Source organism: Lolium perenne, chromosome 4, assembly GCF_019359855.2.
Source record: "Lolium perenne isolate Kyuss_39 chromosome 4, Kyuss_2.0, whole genome shotgun sequence".
In the NCBI taxonomy this organism is placed as follows: domain Eukaryota; kingdom Viridiplantae; phylum Streptophyta; class Magnoliopsida; order Poales; family Poaceae; genus Lolium; species Lolium perenne.
The window spans coordinates 133,975,081-133,995,259 of NC_067247.2; the positions used below are offsets into that span (position 1 = coordinate 133,975,081).

A 20,179-nucleotide genomic window follows, 5' to 3' on the forward strand; every position below is an offset into this window, starting at 1 on the left:
GATATGATGTGAATATGAGGTGAATGTCTGGCCCAAGCCCTGTGCAGTTCCAGGGCTGACAGTTTGTCTTCACTGGGAGGCCAAGCTCATGGGGAGAGATGCCTATACTAGGGTATGTAAGTGAAAGGTTATGGTTGGTAGTCCGCACACGGAGTATGATAAATCAGGGCCAGTTAACCCTGACGGATTATTGCAAATGTTGTGGCACAAGTGTACGACCTCTGCAGAGTGTAGAACTATTCGAATAGCCACGTCCACGGTTATGGACGGTTGGAAAGGCCATACTGTTCCGTCATCAGAACTTTTCAAAAATGTGACATGTGAAGGGTGACTTGTGATTTGAATTTGAAATGGTGACGTTGACTTGAATCACAACCAATGTTGTGGGAATGACACTAATGTTCCCACTTGAGTTAGTTAGCACATGAAGAGTTTTTATTTCAAATACTTGTGAACTAAAAATTGGCTTTATGCAAAAGAAACTAGAGCTTAGCATCCCCCTTACTAGAATTGCTAGTACTTACATTAGTATTAGTTTGCGAGTACTTTAAAGTACTCACGGCTTTGTCCCTGGCTATTCAAATGGCCAGACTATGAAGAGGAGCAGCAGTATGAAGATGATGGACAGCAGGACGTCTACGACAACTAGGACTACTCCTGACGTCAAGCGTTGGCCTGTGGACTATAGAGTCCCCTTCTATATATACGCTTCCGCTATGTATTTGTGATGCGTGTTGAAACAATAGTTCAACTATTATTGTAATATTGGATCATGTGATCTCTTTGTAAGACGACTATGATATGTAATGAATGATGACTTATGATATTCAACTGTTATGTCTCGCAACAACAATATTCCTGGGATTGCGATGTATGGCATAACAGGCATTTGGACTTAAAAATCCGGGTGTTGACAAGTTGGTATCAGAGCCATTGTTTGACCTTAGGAGACCCTAGTTAGATTGGACGTCGGAAAAACTTAGTTTCAAAACCAATAAAGTGAATATTTATGAAAATCTATTCTCACTCTTATCCTTGATAACTTTTTCAAAAAGAGAAATTTATGCTCTACTTTTCTTTGAAATCCTACATAAAATTTGGCACACTGGATCACTTCACTAACTTACTTACCCTAATTGCTCACAGATGGAGTACCAATGGGAGTTCTATCAGCTTGGTCACGGAGGCAACCTAAGGTTCGAAAAGGATTTGAAGCAACTAGTGGAATATCTAGGACACCCGTATCCCGAGTTCTTCGGAATACCCCTCAATAATCAGTTGGGAGGACCACCTCAGTGGGAAGTTTCTACAGATCTACGAAGAAAGCATGGAGCCCCGGTATGGGAAACCATATGGTTTTCTGTAACGGGAAGCAATTGGAAGGAAGGACTAGTCAGAGCTATGCAAGAAGCCATTGCCCGTCTGTGTGGACAAAATGAGAACAAGATCCAGAACACTCGCTTCATCTACTACCCAAGACATGACTCCATGGGAAGATCGATGACCATGCCACCACACACGGAGAGGAACCACTATGTAGCACACCAGGACTTCAGGCTGTACAAAACCCGCAGGGATTTGGACAATGCCCTCGCCTCTCGCCAAGCATATTACCCGTGAAGACGAAGAATCCACCCGGAAGAGTAGTATCACTCCAGCACTTAAGTAGGTGTGAGTTGTATCAGGATCCCCTTGTATCGTAGAGCGAATGAAAGGGTGTGTTAGATTTGTAATATGTGATGTTTGGTATGAATGAAAAAGTGTTGCTGGTTTTTACACCCTCAACACAACTCAAGTTTTCAAGTTTTGAACTTTTGAACTTTAACTCAAACAAACCCTAGAAATTTCCCTCTTATCTTATCATCTACCTCACTATTCAGATGGCCCCACCAACCCGTAGCGCCACCCAAGACGCCATGATGCAGATGCTAGAGATGATGATGGCTGACCGAGAAGCCGAAAGAGCTGAACGCCAAGCCAACATCACTACACTGCAGCAGATTGCTCAGAACAACAATGGCCATGGAAACCACGACCACCCTGGGTCAAAACTTAAGAACTTTCAGAACACCAACCCACCTATTTTCAGCAAGACCGAAGAGCCACTTGACGCAGATGACTGGCTCCAGACAATGGAGAACAACCTTGAAGTTGCGGGAGTTGAAGCCACAGAGAAAGTACTGTTCGCCACCCACTACCTGTCAGGATCTGCAAGAGCCTGGTGGACAAGTGCCCGCGCAATGAATGCGGGACAGATGATGACCTGGGAAGACTTCAAGCTGAAGTTTAGCAAGTATCACGTGCCCCAAGGACTGATCAAGAAGATGAGAGACGAGTTCCATGAACTCAAGCAAGGCAGAATGTCGGTGGTAGAATACCGCGATAGGTTCCTCACCTTATCAAGGTATGCCCCCGACGAAACCGACACCAATGAGAAGAGGAAGGAGAGATTTCTGAACGGACTGCATGATGAGATGCAGACAGTGCTAGTCAACATTCCCTTTGCCGACCTTGAAGCCCTGGTGGACTCAGCCATTCAGATGGAAGGGAAACTACACCAAGCCAATGAGAACCGTAAGCGCCGTATGATGCCCCAGAATGGACCCAACAATGCTCAGAAGTACCGCGGCAATTCCTCTGGAGGATTTGCCCCAAGATACAACAAGCCCCCTGCTCAGACATACCGTCCAAGCAACAACAACAACAACAACAACCACAACACCAACAACAACAATAACAACGGCAACCGCACCAACAACAACAACCACCCCAATGGCAACAACAACAACCCCAATACTGCCCAAATGACTGGAAGCAACACTGTTCCCGTCAACCCCAAGGACAAGTCCACCATCAACTGCTATGAGTGTGGAGTTGTGGGTCACTACTCCAATGAGTGCCCCAAGAAGCTTGCCAATATTGCCGCCAATACCGCTGCACCTGCTCAGCAACAGCGCCGCTTCGCAGCCCGAAGGAACCAGAACAACCGCAACGGCCGCCTCTACCACATGAATGCTGCAGAAGCCTAGGAAGCATCTCAGGCCATGCCAAGTATGTTTTCCTGTTAAATCATATCGCCCAATCTCTCTTTGGAACCTAACTTTTCTTAAAATCTCGGGACGAGATTTGTTTAAGGGGGAAGGGTTTGTAACATCCCAAATTTTAAAACAAAGAGAAAATGAATTTCCTTTTTCCAAAAATGAGAACCAACAAAAACTTTTCTTATATTGGGTGCTATGCATAAGTGCTCATACCTAGTATTTGTGTTTTGCCATGATGAGTGTTATTATGCTTATGTGTTAAACCCTAAAACCCTAAAGTAATCAAGTGAAGATCACAAACCCAATAAAATAAAAGAGAAAGAAATCAAATAAGAAAAACCCTAAACCTTGATCTTCTCAAAACCAAATGGATCTATTTTGAGAAACCAAAAATAAGAAAAAGACATATATAGGCATATAGCCCTAATAGGTAAATCTTGAACCCTACCTTTAATATTTTTGCTAAATAGTGGTGAACCATGGTGAACCCCACTAAACCCTAAACCTCATCCCTCTTGTCACAAATCTTTGAGAAACAAAATAAAAAAGGAAGGATCTTAAATAAGAAAAAGGCATATGCAAGCCTATGGCTACTTTTTTTGCAAATGCTTCAACTTTGAGTGTTGATCTTAGTAGATGTTTTGAAATACATCAACACACTCAACAAAGTACTTACCAACCAATTCAAGTGAGAATTAAAATAAAATCAAACATATGCATAGAGGTATATGTGGCACTTAGCCAAAATATCAAATCTTGACCTAGGCACCCACATTGCCCCAAAATGGTTTGAACCTTTTACGCAACTCAATCTAACACCAAATAAACCTCACTCTTGTCAAAATGAAGCAAAGAAAAATAAAAGAATAAGAAGTAGGAAATCACAAAACCCTCACATATGGTTTATGCCATTTTTACAAATCTTTGACCTAGATCATTTTGGCCTTCACCATTAGTTGTATTATGTTACTAAACACTTATTACAACTTTTGAAATCAAAGAAACACAAATCAAATAAAATTCAAACTCAAATTGTGATCACATGTGATTATGGTCAATTCTGCCAACTACATTCTGGTCACCACTTTGAGCCTCCATATTTCAAGATTTCTAAACTAAACAAATTCAAATCTTTGCATGTCATCCAAGTACACAACAAGATGAACAACTTTTGTAAAGATCATCATACCAAATTCTTTTTGGATCAAGAGATATGATCAAGCCAAGATGAGACTTTGAAACATATGCAACATTCCCAATTTTCAAAATGTGATCAAACCATGCCAAACCTTGACCACCACTTGACCTAGCCATGCTCCCCTGACCTCACCCTACCTAGCCCATGCAAGAAACCATCATGGACACGGCCAGAACATGGCTGGCCATGGCCATGCCGATCCCGTTCCACCTCGATGCGCCTCCCCTCTCTTCTCACCACGGCAGCACTCACCACCTTGCCAAACGCGTTGCCCTGGATCCCAGAAGATCGCCCGTATGCGCCATTGACCGAGAGGACGACGACACGACCCGGACGACACGCGCCCAGTACGTCCCAGGTACGAAGCGAGCGGCATGGCGACGTCACCGCGCACGGACGTGCGCGACACGGCCACGCGGCGTTCGCCGTACCTCGTCGTACCCCGACCAACTCCGCGCGCCCTGGTACCCTCCTCACCACGCGGAGCTCGCCGGACAAGCTGGCGTCATGCCTTGGCGACCATGGTCGCCGGAGAGGACGAGCGCGCCCGCCACGGTCGCGCCAGTACATGCATGGCCCCGACCACCCTACGCGTCCCCTTGCCGCGCCGTTCACGCTCATAGCCTCGCCATGACGTCGTGAACACGACTGCGTCGTCGCCTAGCCCTCTAGCCCACCGGAGCGGCCGCGCCCTTGTCGACTTCAACCCTGCCCCGCAGCGCCCAACCTCCTCTATAAATAGGACGTTCCCTGGATGCCATTGAGCACACCACTCCCTTCTCCTCCCATCCCTGCTTCTCCACGACCCAACCACACCCTCGATCGTCGCCGGAGCAAGCCCAATCGGAAGATCGGAGCCGCGGAAGCTCTGCAGCAATCGTCATCGACTGGAGCCTCCTCGAGGGACGCCACTGCTACAGGCTTCTTCCTCGTCCTCGACAACCTCGAATGGAACACCGCCGCCGCTCGCCGGACCCACGGTTCGCCCTCCGACCCCCTAGGCTCGCTGCCAGATGCTCGGCATCTCGCCAGAGAAGACGACGGCTCTGAGCCGTTGATCTGCGTTCTAATCCTACGCCCCACAATAGCTCATACCGATTCGGCTTTTAAGAGTCGCTGACGAGTGGCCCCCACCCTGTCAGGCGGCCCAAGCGCACCAGCTGCGTTACTGGGCCGTTTTCGTTCCGTTTAAATCGTTTCGGCCCACCTAATGTTCCCGCCAGCCCGTTAAATTCAAAATCGGTTAAATCAATTCAATTCAAATTCAATACTGGCTCCAACTTTGAAAATTCATAGAATCTGTTTGGCTCGGCCAAATTTAACAAATTTCATATTGTTGGAAAGCTAGTAAAAAGATCTACAGCATGCCACTGGTCCCACCTCAAGATCTGTTGTAGAAATAAAAGGATAAAAAGAAGAAGGCAGGGACTTTTTCATATTCAAATAATTATTAAAAATCAACCAAAATAGATATTTAGTTAATTCCAACTCCAATAGCTCACATTTCACTTGCACTAATTGTTTATGCAAAAATATGGTATGGTTACCTTGAATGATCATGGCCCAAATTAAATGAAGGACTATATGGCTATTTTAGTTAGTGGATATTATCCAAAATTATTATGCAAATCATATGAAGTCTTTCACTTCATTTAAATCTTGCCCCAAGTACTTTCATATGAAGTTTGAACCCCTGGTCAAATACTCTCACATGAAATACTTGGTGATTTTAAATCACAAATAGAATTGTTAAATTGTAGGAGGAACTCTACCTCATTTAAATCATTTTTTGAAATGATGATGATGAATGGTTGACTTAGGTCAACATGAATTCATGTATGATTGTTTGAGGAATTTAAATCTTGTCACAAACATTTCAAAATGAGATAGAGACCCTGGTCTATAGGTTCTCATATGAATTGTTGGATGATATTAAATCATTACCATGTTAGGATTAAATTGTATGAGGTGCTTCACCTCATTTAAATCATTTTCTTAAATGATGAGTATGAAGAGGTTGACTTTGGCCAACCTAGGTCATATATTATTCATGAGAGAAATTAAATCTTAACAAGATAATGAGAGGAAATTATTTCTCTAAGTAATTGAAAATAACACCTAAGTTAGTATGAGAGGAAATTATTTTTTCTTAAATAAGAAAAACACATCCACCAACTCAATAGTAATGTGTAAGGCTAGTTTAAGTTATGTAAATCATAAGTGTGCCTAGTTTATTAAATAAGTTTGGTATGATGATTGTGTACCCCGTATTCGTATTTTTAGACGCTAGTACCGAGGAGTATCAAGAGGAGGAGGAGGTCTACTTCCAAGGAGAAGAAGATCACTTTGACCAATTCCCCAACCAAGGCAAGCTAACACCATTGCAAGTTCTATTGTTGCAAGATAATACTCTTGCAAAGTGCAAAGCTCACCATGAGCAAGGCATTACCCATTTACTTTATGTTCATGATCCTATTTCCCAGTTTTACTTTACAAGCTTTACTTACCTTTGTTTTATCAAAGTACTTTTTGATTCTTGATTCACTTGGTAGTATTGGACTAGTACAAGAGTATCACTGTTAGCCTACAAGCCAAGCAAATTACTTAGCACCCCTCATACTTAGATGCTAAAGTAAAATTAGCTACTCTAGATGGGAACTTGTGAAATGAAAAGACTTTGAAAACCTTGGAATGATGAGTCATTCTATTGAAAGATTTTGAAGGTGATGGTGACTGGTGAATGACATGGTGAACTTTACAAAAACTGATGGTTGGGTTCGGATGCGATACCATTCCAATTTTACAAGTACCCCCACAATACCTGATATGGGTAGGGCTTAACTGGAAATTTATGTATCTTAGTATGGGTTCCCTCTAAACAAGCGTCATTGGGGTTATGCCAAGGGCTGCCTCCAAAGAAGTATGGAATGATGTGAGATGACGTGAATACGAGGTGAATGTCCGGCCCAAGCCCTGTGCAGTTCCCAGGCTGACAGTTGCCTATACTAGGGTATGTAAGTGAAATGTTATGGTTGGTAGTCCGCACACGGAGTGTGATAAATCAGTGCCAGTTAACCCTGACGGATTATTGCAAATGTTGTGGCACAAGTGTACGACCTCTGCAGAGTGTAGAACTATTCGAATAGCCGCGTCCACGGTTATGGACGGTTGGAAAGGCCATACTGTTCCGTCATCAGAACTTTTCAAAAATGTGACCTGTGAAGGGTGACTTGTGATTTGAATTTGAAATGGTGACTTTGACTTGAATCACAACCAATGTTGTGGGAATGACACTAATGTTCCCACTTGAGTTAGTTAGCACATGAAGAGTTTTTATTTCAAATACTTGTGAACTAAAAATTGGCTTTATGCAAAAGAAACTAGAGCTTAGCATCCCCCTTACTAGAATTGCTAGTACTTACATTAGTATTAGTTTGCGAGTACTTTAAAGTACTCACGGCTTTGTCCCTGGCTATTCAAATGGCCAGACTATGAAGAGGAGCAACAGTATGAAGATGATGGACAGCAGGACGTCTACGACAACTAGGACTACTCCTGACGTCAAGCGTTGGCATGTGGACTATAGAGTCCCCTTCTATATATACGCTTCCGCTATGTATTTGTGATGTGTGTTGAAACAATAGTTCAACTATTATTGTAATATTGGATCATGTGATCTCTTTGTAAAACGACTATGATATGTAATGAATGATGACTTATGATATTCAACTGTTATGTCTCGCAACAACAATATTCCTGGGATTGCGATGTATGTCATAACAGGCATCTGGACTTAAAAATCCGGGTGTTGACAAATTGTCTCGTTACCACAGTTGGTGACGGAAAATTTAGCAAGTCAACAACAATGCCAATACCTCTATTTTCCCTACAAGCAAAAGGAGAGGTCACATGATGCATTGGCGCAGAAGATACAGCTATAACAGCATGAGAAAGCTGCTCCGGCAGCTACAGCCGATCCCTGCCACTACCGGGTCCCGCCTGCGTCGGTTTCACGTGCTGCCGAGCGTTGTGCCGGCCAGGTGACCTCGGGCGGGCTGCTGGACGTGCAACCACTAACCCGGACGCGCCATCTGGCGTCATGTCCCCTGGTGGAGCCGCAGCTCCCGTCGTGGCCGACCGCGACAAACTGGGCGGGGACTGGGGAGCTCTCTTGCACGTCGACGGAGGCGACAGCGCGCCAGGCGGGGACAGTGGAGCCCGTGCGCACGGCGATCGAGGCGACAGAACGCCAGGCGAGGGCTCGTCAGCCAGTGGCGCAATGCCACTTGTGTTCTGCCTGCCCAGTGGCAGCGCAGAACCTGGCGGTCCGATCAGCTCCGATCCCGAGGCTGCTGGCAGCCTGCTCTTCTCCAATCCCAAGGCCGGCTCAACCTTAAAGGAGTGTTTTCTCTGTCTTTTACTGCATGATCATGAAATAACGATTATGTATCAATAAATTGCAATTTTCAGTAGGATTTAAATGTACATATGAACACTGTTCTACTGTATGATCTGATACAAAATTATTAGCATGAAAACCGTTGCTCAACATACCTGTATTAAGAGAACCAACAATAATTGGATCTTCAACATGATGTTGAACTTGGTGACCAACAAGCCCCTTAGCATTGTTAGTCTTCTTCTCATTGCTCTTCTGATTGTTCCCATTGCCTTGCAACTCATTGTTCTTTGCCCTCTCGATATCCATATCGTTTGCACTATCCATATTATCTTCATTAGCCCCATCATTGCCGCCTCCACCATTGTTATCTCCATTATCTGCCAAATCATTGCCATCAAGTTGAGTGACTACAACTGGTTCCACCTCAAAACTAAGCTTAAAAAAACCTCTTTGAATGAATACATCAGTTGTCTCTGGTAGGAGAGTATGATCTAAGCATCAAATTCCCAGCCTCAACTCCTTATTATTTCTAGTGTGTACCATGTCCACTTTTTTGGTCTTGCCAAAAAGAGTGCCCACCGCCCACAAGGATAAGAAGTCAGTCCTCACATCCGCTGGAATCCCTCCCACCCTCAGCCAAACCTTAGGCAACATATACAAAGGATCCTCTAAAGCCGACCAATCCTCAAAAACAAGATCAGATGCTCTGTCAGGAACTGGGTAAGTGCAGAAAGTCTTCATCCTCTGAGCTTCAGACTTATTAGGGAATTTGACTCTGAACACATTAGTTTGAAAATTATCTCCCACTGAAAATTCTCCACTGGTACAATCCTCCTCAAACATTCCGCAATCTCTGGAATAGACATAGGGTCACCTTCAACAGTCACCTTTACCAACTTTACATTGTCAACCTTTGGTTTATATGCCCCCTGTAGGCAACTCAAAGAACATGAGTTGTTCGATCGCATATCCATACATGGTGACAGATGGTTTAGGAGCCTGAAGAAGTGGACATGCACTCGAGATATGATTAATGGACTCACATATATCACAAACTGGTGCAGTACATGTATCAATTTGATGCCCCGGTTGCTTGCATCGAAAACAAGGATTCTTGTCAGCCTTTTTAGCCTTCTTAGCAGGATTTGGAACATCAGCTTTAGGCATTGCATCCACCTGCATGGGTTGAGTTAGCTGAACACCAGCTGCAACTGTTTGAGGCTGTTGCCCCGCAGGGACCTCCAATTGAGCTCCTGCCGATGCCACAGTACCCAAAGCTGACGATGCTACTCCTTCAGCCCCTCCCCTCTGAGCTGCTGTCGCCAATTCCGCAACAACACCCTGCATAGCTTCTTTAAGCAACTCCGGATTAATACCAGCCATATTTGCACCATTCTGTACCCCTGCATCATTATCTCCTCCTCCGATATTGCGATACTGATTATAATTTGATCTATTGCCATTGTACCCATAACAAAAATTCGCATTGAAATTGTTCCCATAATTCCTAGGACGGTACTGCTGATTACCTCCATTGCGATGAAAATTGTTGTTGTTTGAACCTCTATTGAATTGCCCGAAGTCTGCTCCAAAATCATCCGAGAATTGCTACCCCTGCCCACGATCGTGAGCATCGGCGGTGCCACTGGACTCACCCGTGACGAAGGAAGATTGCTAGCCAGAGAGAAACCCTCCACCAGACGGGAACCCTGGTTGCCCGCTGAAGCCATTGCCAGGGCCAGGGTAGCCAGCGCCACGTCCGGGACCGTGGTGTCCGCCGCGGTCACCGCGGTCACCACGCCCTCTTCCCGGTCCGTTCCCTCGAGCAGCACCAAAGCCGTTGCCACCATTGTTCATCGCGTCAGCAATGTCGTGTCCGCTGCTCGCACGCTCGCTGCCGTCACGAACGGAATTAGCGCGAGCCCACCAAAACCCTAACTTACGACACCATGCACGCCCAGCAGCGATGTCGGCGTCGTTAGGAATTTTTTGGGGCTGCACCCAAGTTGGTTGGGCCGTGGATCGTCTTGCCTCACGTTGGGAAACATTGCGCATGCTAGGTCAACCTGGAACACCCTCACGAATTCGATCACAAATCGCCAACGGGCCCAGTAGCACCGTTTTTGAATTGTCTGAAATTTTCGGATCGGAACCCGACTGGTTCAGGAGATCTGACGATCGTCGTCTCCGTTGAACCACCGTCCATCCGACAGCATCATCAGCAGCAATGGTGAAAGTGGATGGCTCAAGAACTGGAAAACGCTGTCGAAATGGGGAGGCAACGGCGGTCGGCGACGGAGAAGAAGAAACCGTTGAACGTACCTTGCATGAAGACACGAATTCCCGAGTTGTCGTGCGTTGGCGTCTCTGCCTCTCCAGCCGTTTCTCAGCTCGTATAGCCAAGCCCGACGCCGACTCGACGAGGTCACGGCCAACATCCGGCGAAGGGGAGCGGCAGAGGTACTTGAAAGCGCCCGCAGACACAGTGGTCTCATCTTCGTCCTCCGAACTTGATGTCGATTCTTCATCCGCTAGAACCCAAAACTTACCGAGGCGAGGTGGCTCCAACGACACCGACAGTGTTGAAGAAGCACCGGCGGCCCGAGGAGACGGCTCCGACGCTCCCGACGACGTCGGAAAAACACCGGTGTCCGACTCGCGAGGGATGACCCGGTGATCGCCTGGGCAGTCGCCAGAAGACGTAACGGTCATTGGTGGCCAATATAGTCCAGACTGCTTGGGCTTTGATAAGCCTTCCCAAGTGATCTTTCATAATTAGGCCAATAGAGCCATCACCGGTATTACTATTGAAACCAGCGTCTACATTGATCTTGATAATATGCAACCCTGGTGGGATCCATCCTCCATGTGGTTTGGTAGGATGGAGCTTCTTCCCTTTGCCCGCTTGGTGGAGGTCTACTGTTGTTTCTAGTGCCCAATGCACGGACTTAACAATCGGGCGGCCTCTCTCACCATGCCACAAAACATTCCTTTCAGTCCAAACCTCCCAAGCCCGACATAAAACACACATGATTGTTCCTCCGTTACCAATTTTCCTTCAATGAGATCTGTAGGCCAAGACATAGGGTGCATATAGGGATCTTGATACACAACCCTTTAATCTCCTGCCAGAACAGTTTCGCCCATGTACAGTCAAACAGGACGTGAAAGGTTGTTTCTTCGGGTGCTCCACACGTCTTGCAAAAACCAAGCCGACCCATGTGCCTTTGTTTTAAGTTCTGGCGACATGGGATGAAGTTCTGAATCAACCTCCACCAGAATGCATGCACCTTTTGTGGCACAGGTAGTCACCATAGCTTCTTCCAGCAGAACGCCTCAGCCCCACCCGATGAAGAAGGGTTCATATTTAAGCGAGTCTCCGCTGCTAGTATCTTGTATATTGATCTTACCGAAAAAATCACATTCTTTTCATGATTCCAAGCCCATTCGTCCTCTGAAAATCTTCCAATAGGTATAGAACATATCGCTGATGCGTCTAGAGAGATGAAATTTTCCTCTACCTTTTCTATATCCCGGAATCCTAAGTCATTATCAATTAGTTCTTGCACCTTCGTGACCTTAGCTTCTGGACCCCTAAACATTGGTTTCATTGAGTGATTAGCAGGTATCCATGGATCCTGCCACACATTAATGGATGATCCATTACCAACACGTTTGATTAGCCCTTTTTTCAAAGCCTCTCGTCCATACAATATAGCATTCCATGTATGCGAGGCATTCTTCTTCCTTTTGGCATCCATGAAATCTGTATCATGAAAATATTTTCCCTTTAAAACCTTGGCACACAATGAGTCTGGTTTTGTAATCAGCCTCCAACCATGTTTAGCCAACATGGCTTGATTAAAAAGTTGGAAGTCTCTAAACCCCATTCCTCCTTCATTTTTGGGAATAGAAATATCCTTCCACTTCCTCCAGTAGATCTTCCTCTTCTTATCATCACCTCCCCACCAAAAACGTGCCACACAGCTTCTTACAAAGTTTCTTCGACAATTTCAGCTTCTTACAAAGTTTCTTCGACAATTTGAAATAGCTCATCGAATAAGTCAGTATGGCCTGACAAACGGGATATTCACTTTGGCTCATAGGAGCATTTGCTCCCGTTATGTGAATCTACATTTTGAAGTGTCAAAAAATTCTAAAATAAAATTTGTCATGTACATCTACACATTTTATGTTCGCACACAAGTTTTTTTTAAAAACTAAAAAAGTATGTGGCTCCTATAAAAAAGACAAATTTTGATGCTATAATACGACTACGTACATGACATTTTTTTATCTTTTTTGTACACGCCACATAAAATGTTGTTTCTTCACGAAAACTTATGTACTAACATAGAATGACACGATGTACATCAAAAAAATTATGTCAGATTTTTTTGACATTTTTAAAATTGTTTTTTAATTATTTTATATAATAGGAGCATTTGCTCCTATGAGCCAAAATGCCACCTCCCAAACCGCCTTTACTAGCACCTCTCTCCCAGGCGAGCTAAGGGGTTTCACTACGGGAACCAGCGGAGGGGCCGACGGCCGGCGGCCGTCGGCACAGCATCACCTGCCGTCGGCCTACGTCTGTGCCGACGGCCGCCGTCGGCACATCGCCGTCGGCACAGTATCGCCTCGGCACAGACTGGCTCGCCGTCGGCCCAGCCTTTGCCGTCGGCACAGACTCCAGCCCGACGGTCAAACGACGCCGTCGGCACAGTAGCCGTCGGCACAGTCAACGTGGGGCCCGCGGAGCGTCTAACGGCCGTTAGGTCAAGGAACCTTGTGCCGACGGCCAAGCCGTCGGCCTAGACACAGCCATCGGAGGACCGGAGCCTGCCACGCGTCCACGCCCCTGCAGCTGTGCCGACGGCCAAGCCGTCGGCCTAGACACAGCCATCGGAGGACCAGAGCCTGCCACGCGTCCACGCCCCTGCAGCTGTGCCGACGGCCAAGCCGTCGGCCCAGATGCTGCCATCGGAGGCCCAGATGCTGCCACGCGTCCACGCCCCTGCTCCTGTGCCGACGGCCAAGCCGTCGGCCCAGGTCCTTCGGCCCAGACGCGCTGCCGCCCGCTCCGCGCTGCCGCTGGGCGCGCCCTTCCTGTGCCGACGGCATAGCCGTCGGCACAGCCCCTGCCATTTGGCACGTCCAGGGGGCTGTGCCGACGGCTATGCCGTCGGCACAGGCCATACCCTTTGGTTTCCCGCTGCATTTGCTGGCCCAAGACAAAGACGCACAAAGATATATAGCAGTAATATACATTCAAATGCATCACAAATGTTGCACAGCACATAATCATCATCAAATGTAGCAACAACATCATCGTGATACAAATATGTGTCATGTAGCACACATAATCATCATACATCGTCGACACATGGCACACACGATCGACGCACACCCGCTAGACACCTAGCTAAGGGAAACTAAGATCGGGGGTCCGACTCGTAAATTCAGGCGTCCGGCCTTTGTCGAGGTAGACCGAAGTAGAACCATGGCCTGAACCATCGCCAGCAGGTGAAAACCCTGAAGCACCGGGAGAATGGCGGCCGGGGTGCATCGGTGTGCCCTCGCGCGACGAACCAGGAGAGGGTCGGTTCCGCGAACTTCCCGTGCCCTACATGTTTGACAAGAGTTAGCATCTTACACATGGGAAAGGAAAGCGGTGAGAACTGGTTAGGCACAGGACTTACCGGAGTCCGTGCGTAGTATGTGGCCGCGAAAGCTTCCTCGATGGGCACACCGGAGTCGGCCCCGGCCTAGGTGGCTCCTCTTCCCAAGTGCGATCCTCTCTCCGGGCCTGGAAGAACGTCCTGACCGCCTGCAAGATAGTTTAGATGTCAAGCGCCGCAGATATAAAAAAAAGGGAGGTGGGACTTGTCATGTCTTCGAACCATAAAAGATTGGAACTTACACGACTCGTCGCCTCCTGGTACTCTTCCCAAGCCGCTCTCTTGAGGTCCCACTCTGCTACAACCGTCAAATAGTTCTCATAAGCGGCCGCGTAGGCGGCCTCAAAGTGAGCCTACAATTTCCAAGAAAAGGAGTCATGTCACTTTAGCCATTCAGGGATGAATGTTGGAAAGAAGATGGAAATGAGAAAACTTACATCCGTACGACGGTGTCGAGGAGGCGCGACCGGTGGGTCGCCGGCGGTGAGGGTAGACCTGATCTGCGTGAGGGTCCTCTGCGGCTTGATCACCCCACTAAGAAGCTTCGTGCGGCCATGCTCCGAGCCGCTCCCCGCCACCATAATCGCCGTCAAGTCGGTCTCCTGCTCAATAGGATCATCCACCTCCGGATGAAGACCCTTGAACACCGAGCAGTACTTGTCCAACTCCTCTTCGGCAAAGCCGTAGTACTCGGGCAGCGAGGGCTGAGGCTGGCTCAGATCGGGCTGCTTCAGCTTCATCTTCTGCCACCCTCCCACCTCGGTGAGAGGCTCCCCGAGTTCCGCCTCCTGCACAAGAAGATAAATGTTATGTGTATCAAGTAGTAATATGAGGGAAATAAATGCAAGTTGTTCCATGTATATATGTACCTTGTGCTTCTGTAGCGCTCGGTCTGCGGCTTCCCGCACTGTGTGTTCCTCCAGTGCCCCGGTTTGCCTTGTTGCGCGCGCTCTTGGCGTTGAAGTCGGCGTCTTCGCCAACCCACCTCGCTACCAAGGCCTCAAATGCGTCTTCCTTATTCTCGCACCATAGGGGCATAACCTGAAAAACCAAAACTCATTTGAAGAACACATAATGCAATCCCAACTATGCAGCAACATAGAGTCTCATTGAATATTTACTTACCTTGAAGTAATCTTCCTTTGTCATCTGAGGATCGTCCCTGATATTGTCAGCTTTCTTGACCCTCGTGCCTGCTCAGCCTTGAAGTGCCCGATGCAGGTATGCTTCGATTGTACCACTGTTGCCTTGTCAACCTCTGACAAGCCCTAGTCAGTACCGCCTTCCCTAGCTCAACCATATCATCAGGCACCTTATAATGGGTCTGCAATCATGCATAAGAATAATTGTGAGAGAGACATGAGTTAGCATAGTGTGGTCATCAACTATGAAGTAAACTCGAGAAGCATGCTTTACCCAAAACTTGGTGTACACGGCGTCAGAAGCTGTCCCAAAGCCCGGGCAAGGAGCTGCCTCATAGTCCGCCCAAGTCTCGGCTAGCTTCTTCTCGCCGCCGGGGACCGGAGTGTAAAAGCCCGGCCAGTACTGCCTAATAAGAGCTCCAATCATGCTCGACGGCTGGCGAACCCCCTTGTCATATGTCCAATTGCTGCACAATAATCAAAACATTAGTATGCCAATCAGTTATGCACAATAATGAAAACATTAGTACATAGCAAAATGAATCTAAATGTTCAAAATTAAACTTACTCTTTTTCGTTCGGGATGATGAGGGCTTTCGCATCCTGGCTAGTAGGCTCCCTCCTCTCATCAGGGACTTGCGCTTCACCACGAATGCGCAACTTCTTCGGCGCCATCTCCCTCTCCGCCTCCTCGTCCTGCCCCTCCACCTCCATCTCCACCTCCATCTCCACCTCCATCTCCACCTCAGTGGACTGTGTGTGAGCGGACTGGGAAGCCACGTCGCCAGAAGCAGAGGGTATGTCACCAAGGAAAGGTCCACCTCCACCTCGTCCTCGTCCTCCACCTCCACCTCGTCCTCGTCCTCCACCTCCGCCTCCGCCTCGTCCTCCCAGCTCGTCCCTCCACCTCCACCTCGTCCTCCACCTCCACCACGTCCTCCACCTCCACCTACACCTCCACCTCCAACTCCACCCGTGTCATCGTCCGCGTAACGCGAGCTGGCACGCGTTGGTCTTCCACTTCTAGTGGTCCCGGTGAACTTCTGTTGGCTCATACTCTTCAAAATGGAGTTCATGGATTGCTTGCTTCCGCTCATATTGATCAATCACCTGCATTGACAAAGAGTAAACAAGTAAGCATTCATGCCTTAGTAAAATGTAGACACTAAGCAAAAAATAGATACTAAGCATAAGAAGCATATTGAAAAATAGATACTAAGCATAAGAAGCATATTGAAAAATAGATACTAAGCATAAGAAGCATATTGAAAAATAGATACTAAGCATAAGAAGCATATTGAAAAATAAATACTAAGTATAAGAAGCATATGGAAAAATAGATACTAAGCATAAAGGCATAAAGGACCCTCACCTCGAATCATCACTATCATAATGAGGCATTGGGTTCTCATAACGAGGCATTGGGTTCTCATTTTCACTATCACTATCAGTATCATGTGAGTAATGAGGTTGGGTGGGAATGTCCGGTGGAGTCTCATCATTGAACCCATTGCCCTCATGTAACTTGGTGAGCATTTGTATGTCCTTTAGGTCCACCACTGTTTCACCATGAAGATGTGCCTCGTTCTCGAGGTCCTCAAGACCAATTTCTATTTCGAAATCCCCAAAGTTCTCTTGCTCTTGATAAAAAATTCCCTCGTATGTTACAGGGGTCAATGTTGTTGTAATCCTCGTCGGAGGGCATGGGTAGCTTACCATGTGGTGATACCTTGAACACGACTTCCCAGCCTTTGAGGTACTCCTTTTGACATGGGTAGGGCAAATAATAAACTTGCTTGGCTTGGTGAGCCACAACAAAGACATCGGCTCCGCTATAGCAGGTTGAAGGCCTAACTTCCACTAACCCAATGGAAGGAGTGCTTCTCTGTCCAACTTGTGGGTCGAACCAGTGGCATTTGAACACAACGAGATTGAGTTGTATGTTTGTCCTATTGAATGTCAGCTCGTATACATTCTCTAACCTTCCGTAGTATTCTATGTCATCGGATCCTTTGGTGAAGACCCCAGTATTTATAGTTTTTGGGTTAGGCCGATTCTTCTGGTGATACTACGTATGGAAGCGATACCCATTCACATCGTACTTCTCATACATTGAGATTCTACGGTTGCAACTCGGGAAACACATCTCAGCTCATCCGTCATCTCAACGTTGGGATCACCTCCCTACAAATTTAGTTCAAATTGTTTCTTTGCATTAGTTACGTGTAATAAGAGGGACAAGTCACGGATTGCAAAAGTATTGGATAAAAGGGACTTGTTAGAAATTACTTTTTCGTAGAACCAATCCAGGAATTTTTTCTTTCCGGGACGACTCTCTTTCAAAAGAATCTCCATCTCCGCATCGAGGGATCCGTCGATCTCGTCCAATATTCATCCTTGTATTGGCTAAAAGGAAGAAAAAACGTATTAGACCAAAAAATCGAGTTACTAATAGCAAAGTAATTTGTTCACCATTTTACCTTATGAATTTGAGCACTTCTTGCATGTTCGTAACCACATAAAACATTATGCAATCTTTCTCTTCCTTTGTCAAGATGCCCTTTTTAGAGGCACCAGCCTTGCCACCGTGACATTTGAAGAGGAGGAGCTTGGGGTCATGCTTGGGCTCGTCGATATTGTACCGAGATATCGGGTTATGCATAGTGGGAACATCATCCGCATAGTACGTTGTCGTGGCGTCTGCCATCTCCCGGAGGATAGTTGCCTCAGCTATGCATGCTTCAATCTTATTTTTGTTGCCACATTTGTTTCGAATATACTTGAACTCTCTCTCAATGCAAAACTGCCAACGATATCGCACCGGTCCACCCAAGAGTGCCTCGTTCGCAAGATGCACAATGAGATGTAACATCGGAGTAAAGAAACCTGGTGGAAAGATCATCTCTAACTTGCATAACAACTCCGGCACTTGATCATGCAACTTCTCAATCACCGACTCACATATCTCGCTTAGCACGTGCATCGCGGAAGAAATGGCTCAACTCCGCAAGCACTCGCGTACATGCTCGGGGAGATACCCTCGAACCATCACCGGCATCGCCGCTCAATCCATATATGATAGTCGTGACTCTTGAGCCCGTTTACTTTTCCTGTTGTAAGATTGACTCCCTTACTCATATTCGAACAATAGCCATCTGGGAACATAACGGCGTATTTCAGCCACATCATTGCCTCCTTCTTCTGGAGATTATCAAGCACGTAGTTGGCATGCGGCTTGACCCAATTTTTTCTATTGCCCTCAGGAGGATGCATGTGTAGTCTTTGCCTGTCACACAGATTCTCAACATCGACTCTAGCCTTGACATTATCCTTTGTCTTGTCAGGAATGTTCAGGACGGTGTTAAAAACGGACTCCCCCACATTCTTTTCGGTGTGCATCATATCGATGTTATGGGGAAGTTCGAGATCCTTGTAATACTCGAGCTGCGTTAAGCCTGGCACGTGAGTCCAGTTGTGTGTCTCACCATATCCCACATATGTTTTGCCGGGTTCTTTACTACGCTGGAGAGCACGTAGCTCACCATCAACAGTTTCACCATTGAACTTTGGTATCGTTTCTTCTTCACGCACAACTTTGCCCTTTGTGAAGTTCTTTTTGTCTCCTCTGAACCGATGCCCTCTTTTGAGGTACTTTCGATGTTTGTCAAATGCGACATATTTGCGACCCGCATTCAGCCAAATGAACTCCAATCGGTGCCTGCACACTGGGCATGGAAACCTACCAGCTGTACAATGCCCGCAAAATAGAGCGTACCCAGGTAGGTCGTGCATGGAATATTGGAACCAAACTTTCATGACAAAGTTTGTCTTCGTTGCTCGGTCGTATGTCAAGGTCCCATGGTGCCAAGAGTGGTGCAAATCATCCACAAGCGGTTGCATGAATACACTCAAATTCTTCCCGGGTAATCAGGCCCTGGAATGATCATCGACAGGAATATGGTCTTCCTTTGCATAAGGACTCCGGGAGGGAGATTGAGCGGAATAACAAACACGGGCCAACAGCTGTACGCGGATGCTGACATACCATATGGATTGAATCCATCGGTTGCTATCGCAATTCTGACATTCCGAGCATCATTTGCCTTATCAGGGTGTTTTGCATCGAAGTTCTGCCATGCTTTACCATCAGATGGGTGCCCCATGTTTAGTCGTCCCTCCGCGTCCTTGAATCTCAACCCGTTCTTATGCCACGTCATCTGTTTGGCTGACTCCTCGGACATGTAAAGCCGTTGGATTCTTTTTATGAACGGGAGATAACGAAGAATCTTCACGGCGACTTTTGTCTGCACCTTCTCACCATTAGCTCTGGTTATCTCATGATACCTAGAGGACCCACACTTGCTACAATATTTGTCATCCGCAAACTCTTTCCAAAACAAAAGACAGTTTTTGGGACAACAATCATACTTCACATAATCCATGGTGAGCGCTTTCAACATTTTCTTTGCTGCATACATGGTTTTAGGCAGACAATGGCCTTCGGGCAACATGTTACCAACAGTTACCAAATTTTTTCAAAGCATGCACGGGTGCTGTCGAACTGGGCCTTGTCGGCTAGTACTTGCGCGATGGCATCGAGCTGAGAAATTTTTGCACCCTCGTATAGAGGCCTCTTAGCCGCAGCCATCATATCATAGAAGGCCTTTGCGGTAGGCTCGGGTTCCTCCGGTTCTGGCGGTTCCTCCGGTTCTGGC

The 20,179-nt window shown here is 46.8% G+C and overlaps 1 protein-coding gene and 1 long non-coding RNA gene across 2 annotated transcripts; both read right to left on the reverse strand.

The window, feature by feature from the left end:
- Positions 1-14,459: 14,459 nt before the first annotated feature.
- Positions 14,460-15,107, reverse strand: LOC139830916 (uncharacterized). Its single transcript, XM_071819672.1, has 2 exons — positions 14,760-15,107; positions 14,460-14,675 (listed from the first exon to the last, which is right to left on the reverse strand). The coding sequence occupies exons 1-2, from the start codon at positions 15,060-15,062 to the stop codon at positions 14,484-14,486; spliced, it is 495 nt and encodes a 164-aa protein (XP_071675773.1). The 5' UTR covers positions 15,063-15,107; the 3' UTR covers positions 14,460-14,483.
- A 113-nt stretch (positions 15,108-15,220) lies between these two features.
- Positions 15,221-17,094, reverse strand: LOC139830917 (uncharacterized). Its single transcript, XR_011744431.1, has 6 exons — positions 16,837-17,094; positions 16,372-16,574; positions 16,033-16,321; positions 15,739-15,931; positions 15,448-15,646; positions 15,221-15,363 (listed from the first exon to the last, which is right to left on the reverse strand). It is a non-coding gene; the product is annotated as an uncharacterized lncRNA (long non-coding RNA).
- Between the last annotated feature and the right edge of the window lie 3,085 nt (positions 17,095-20,179).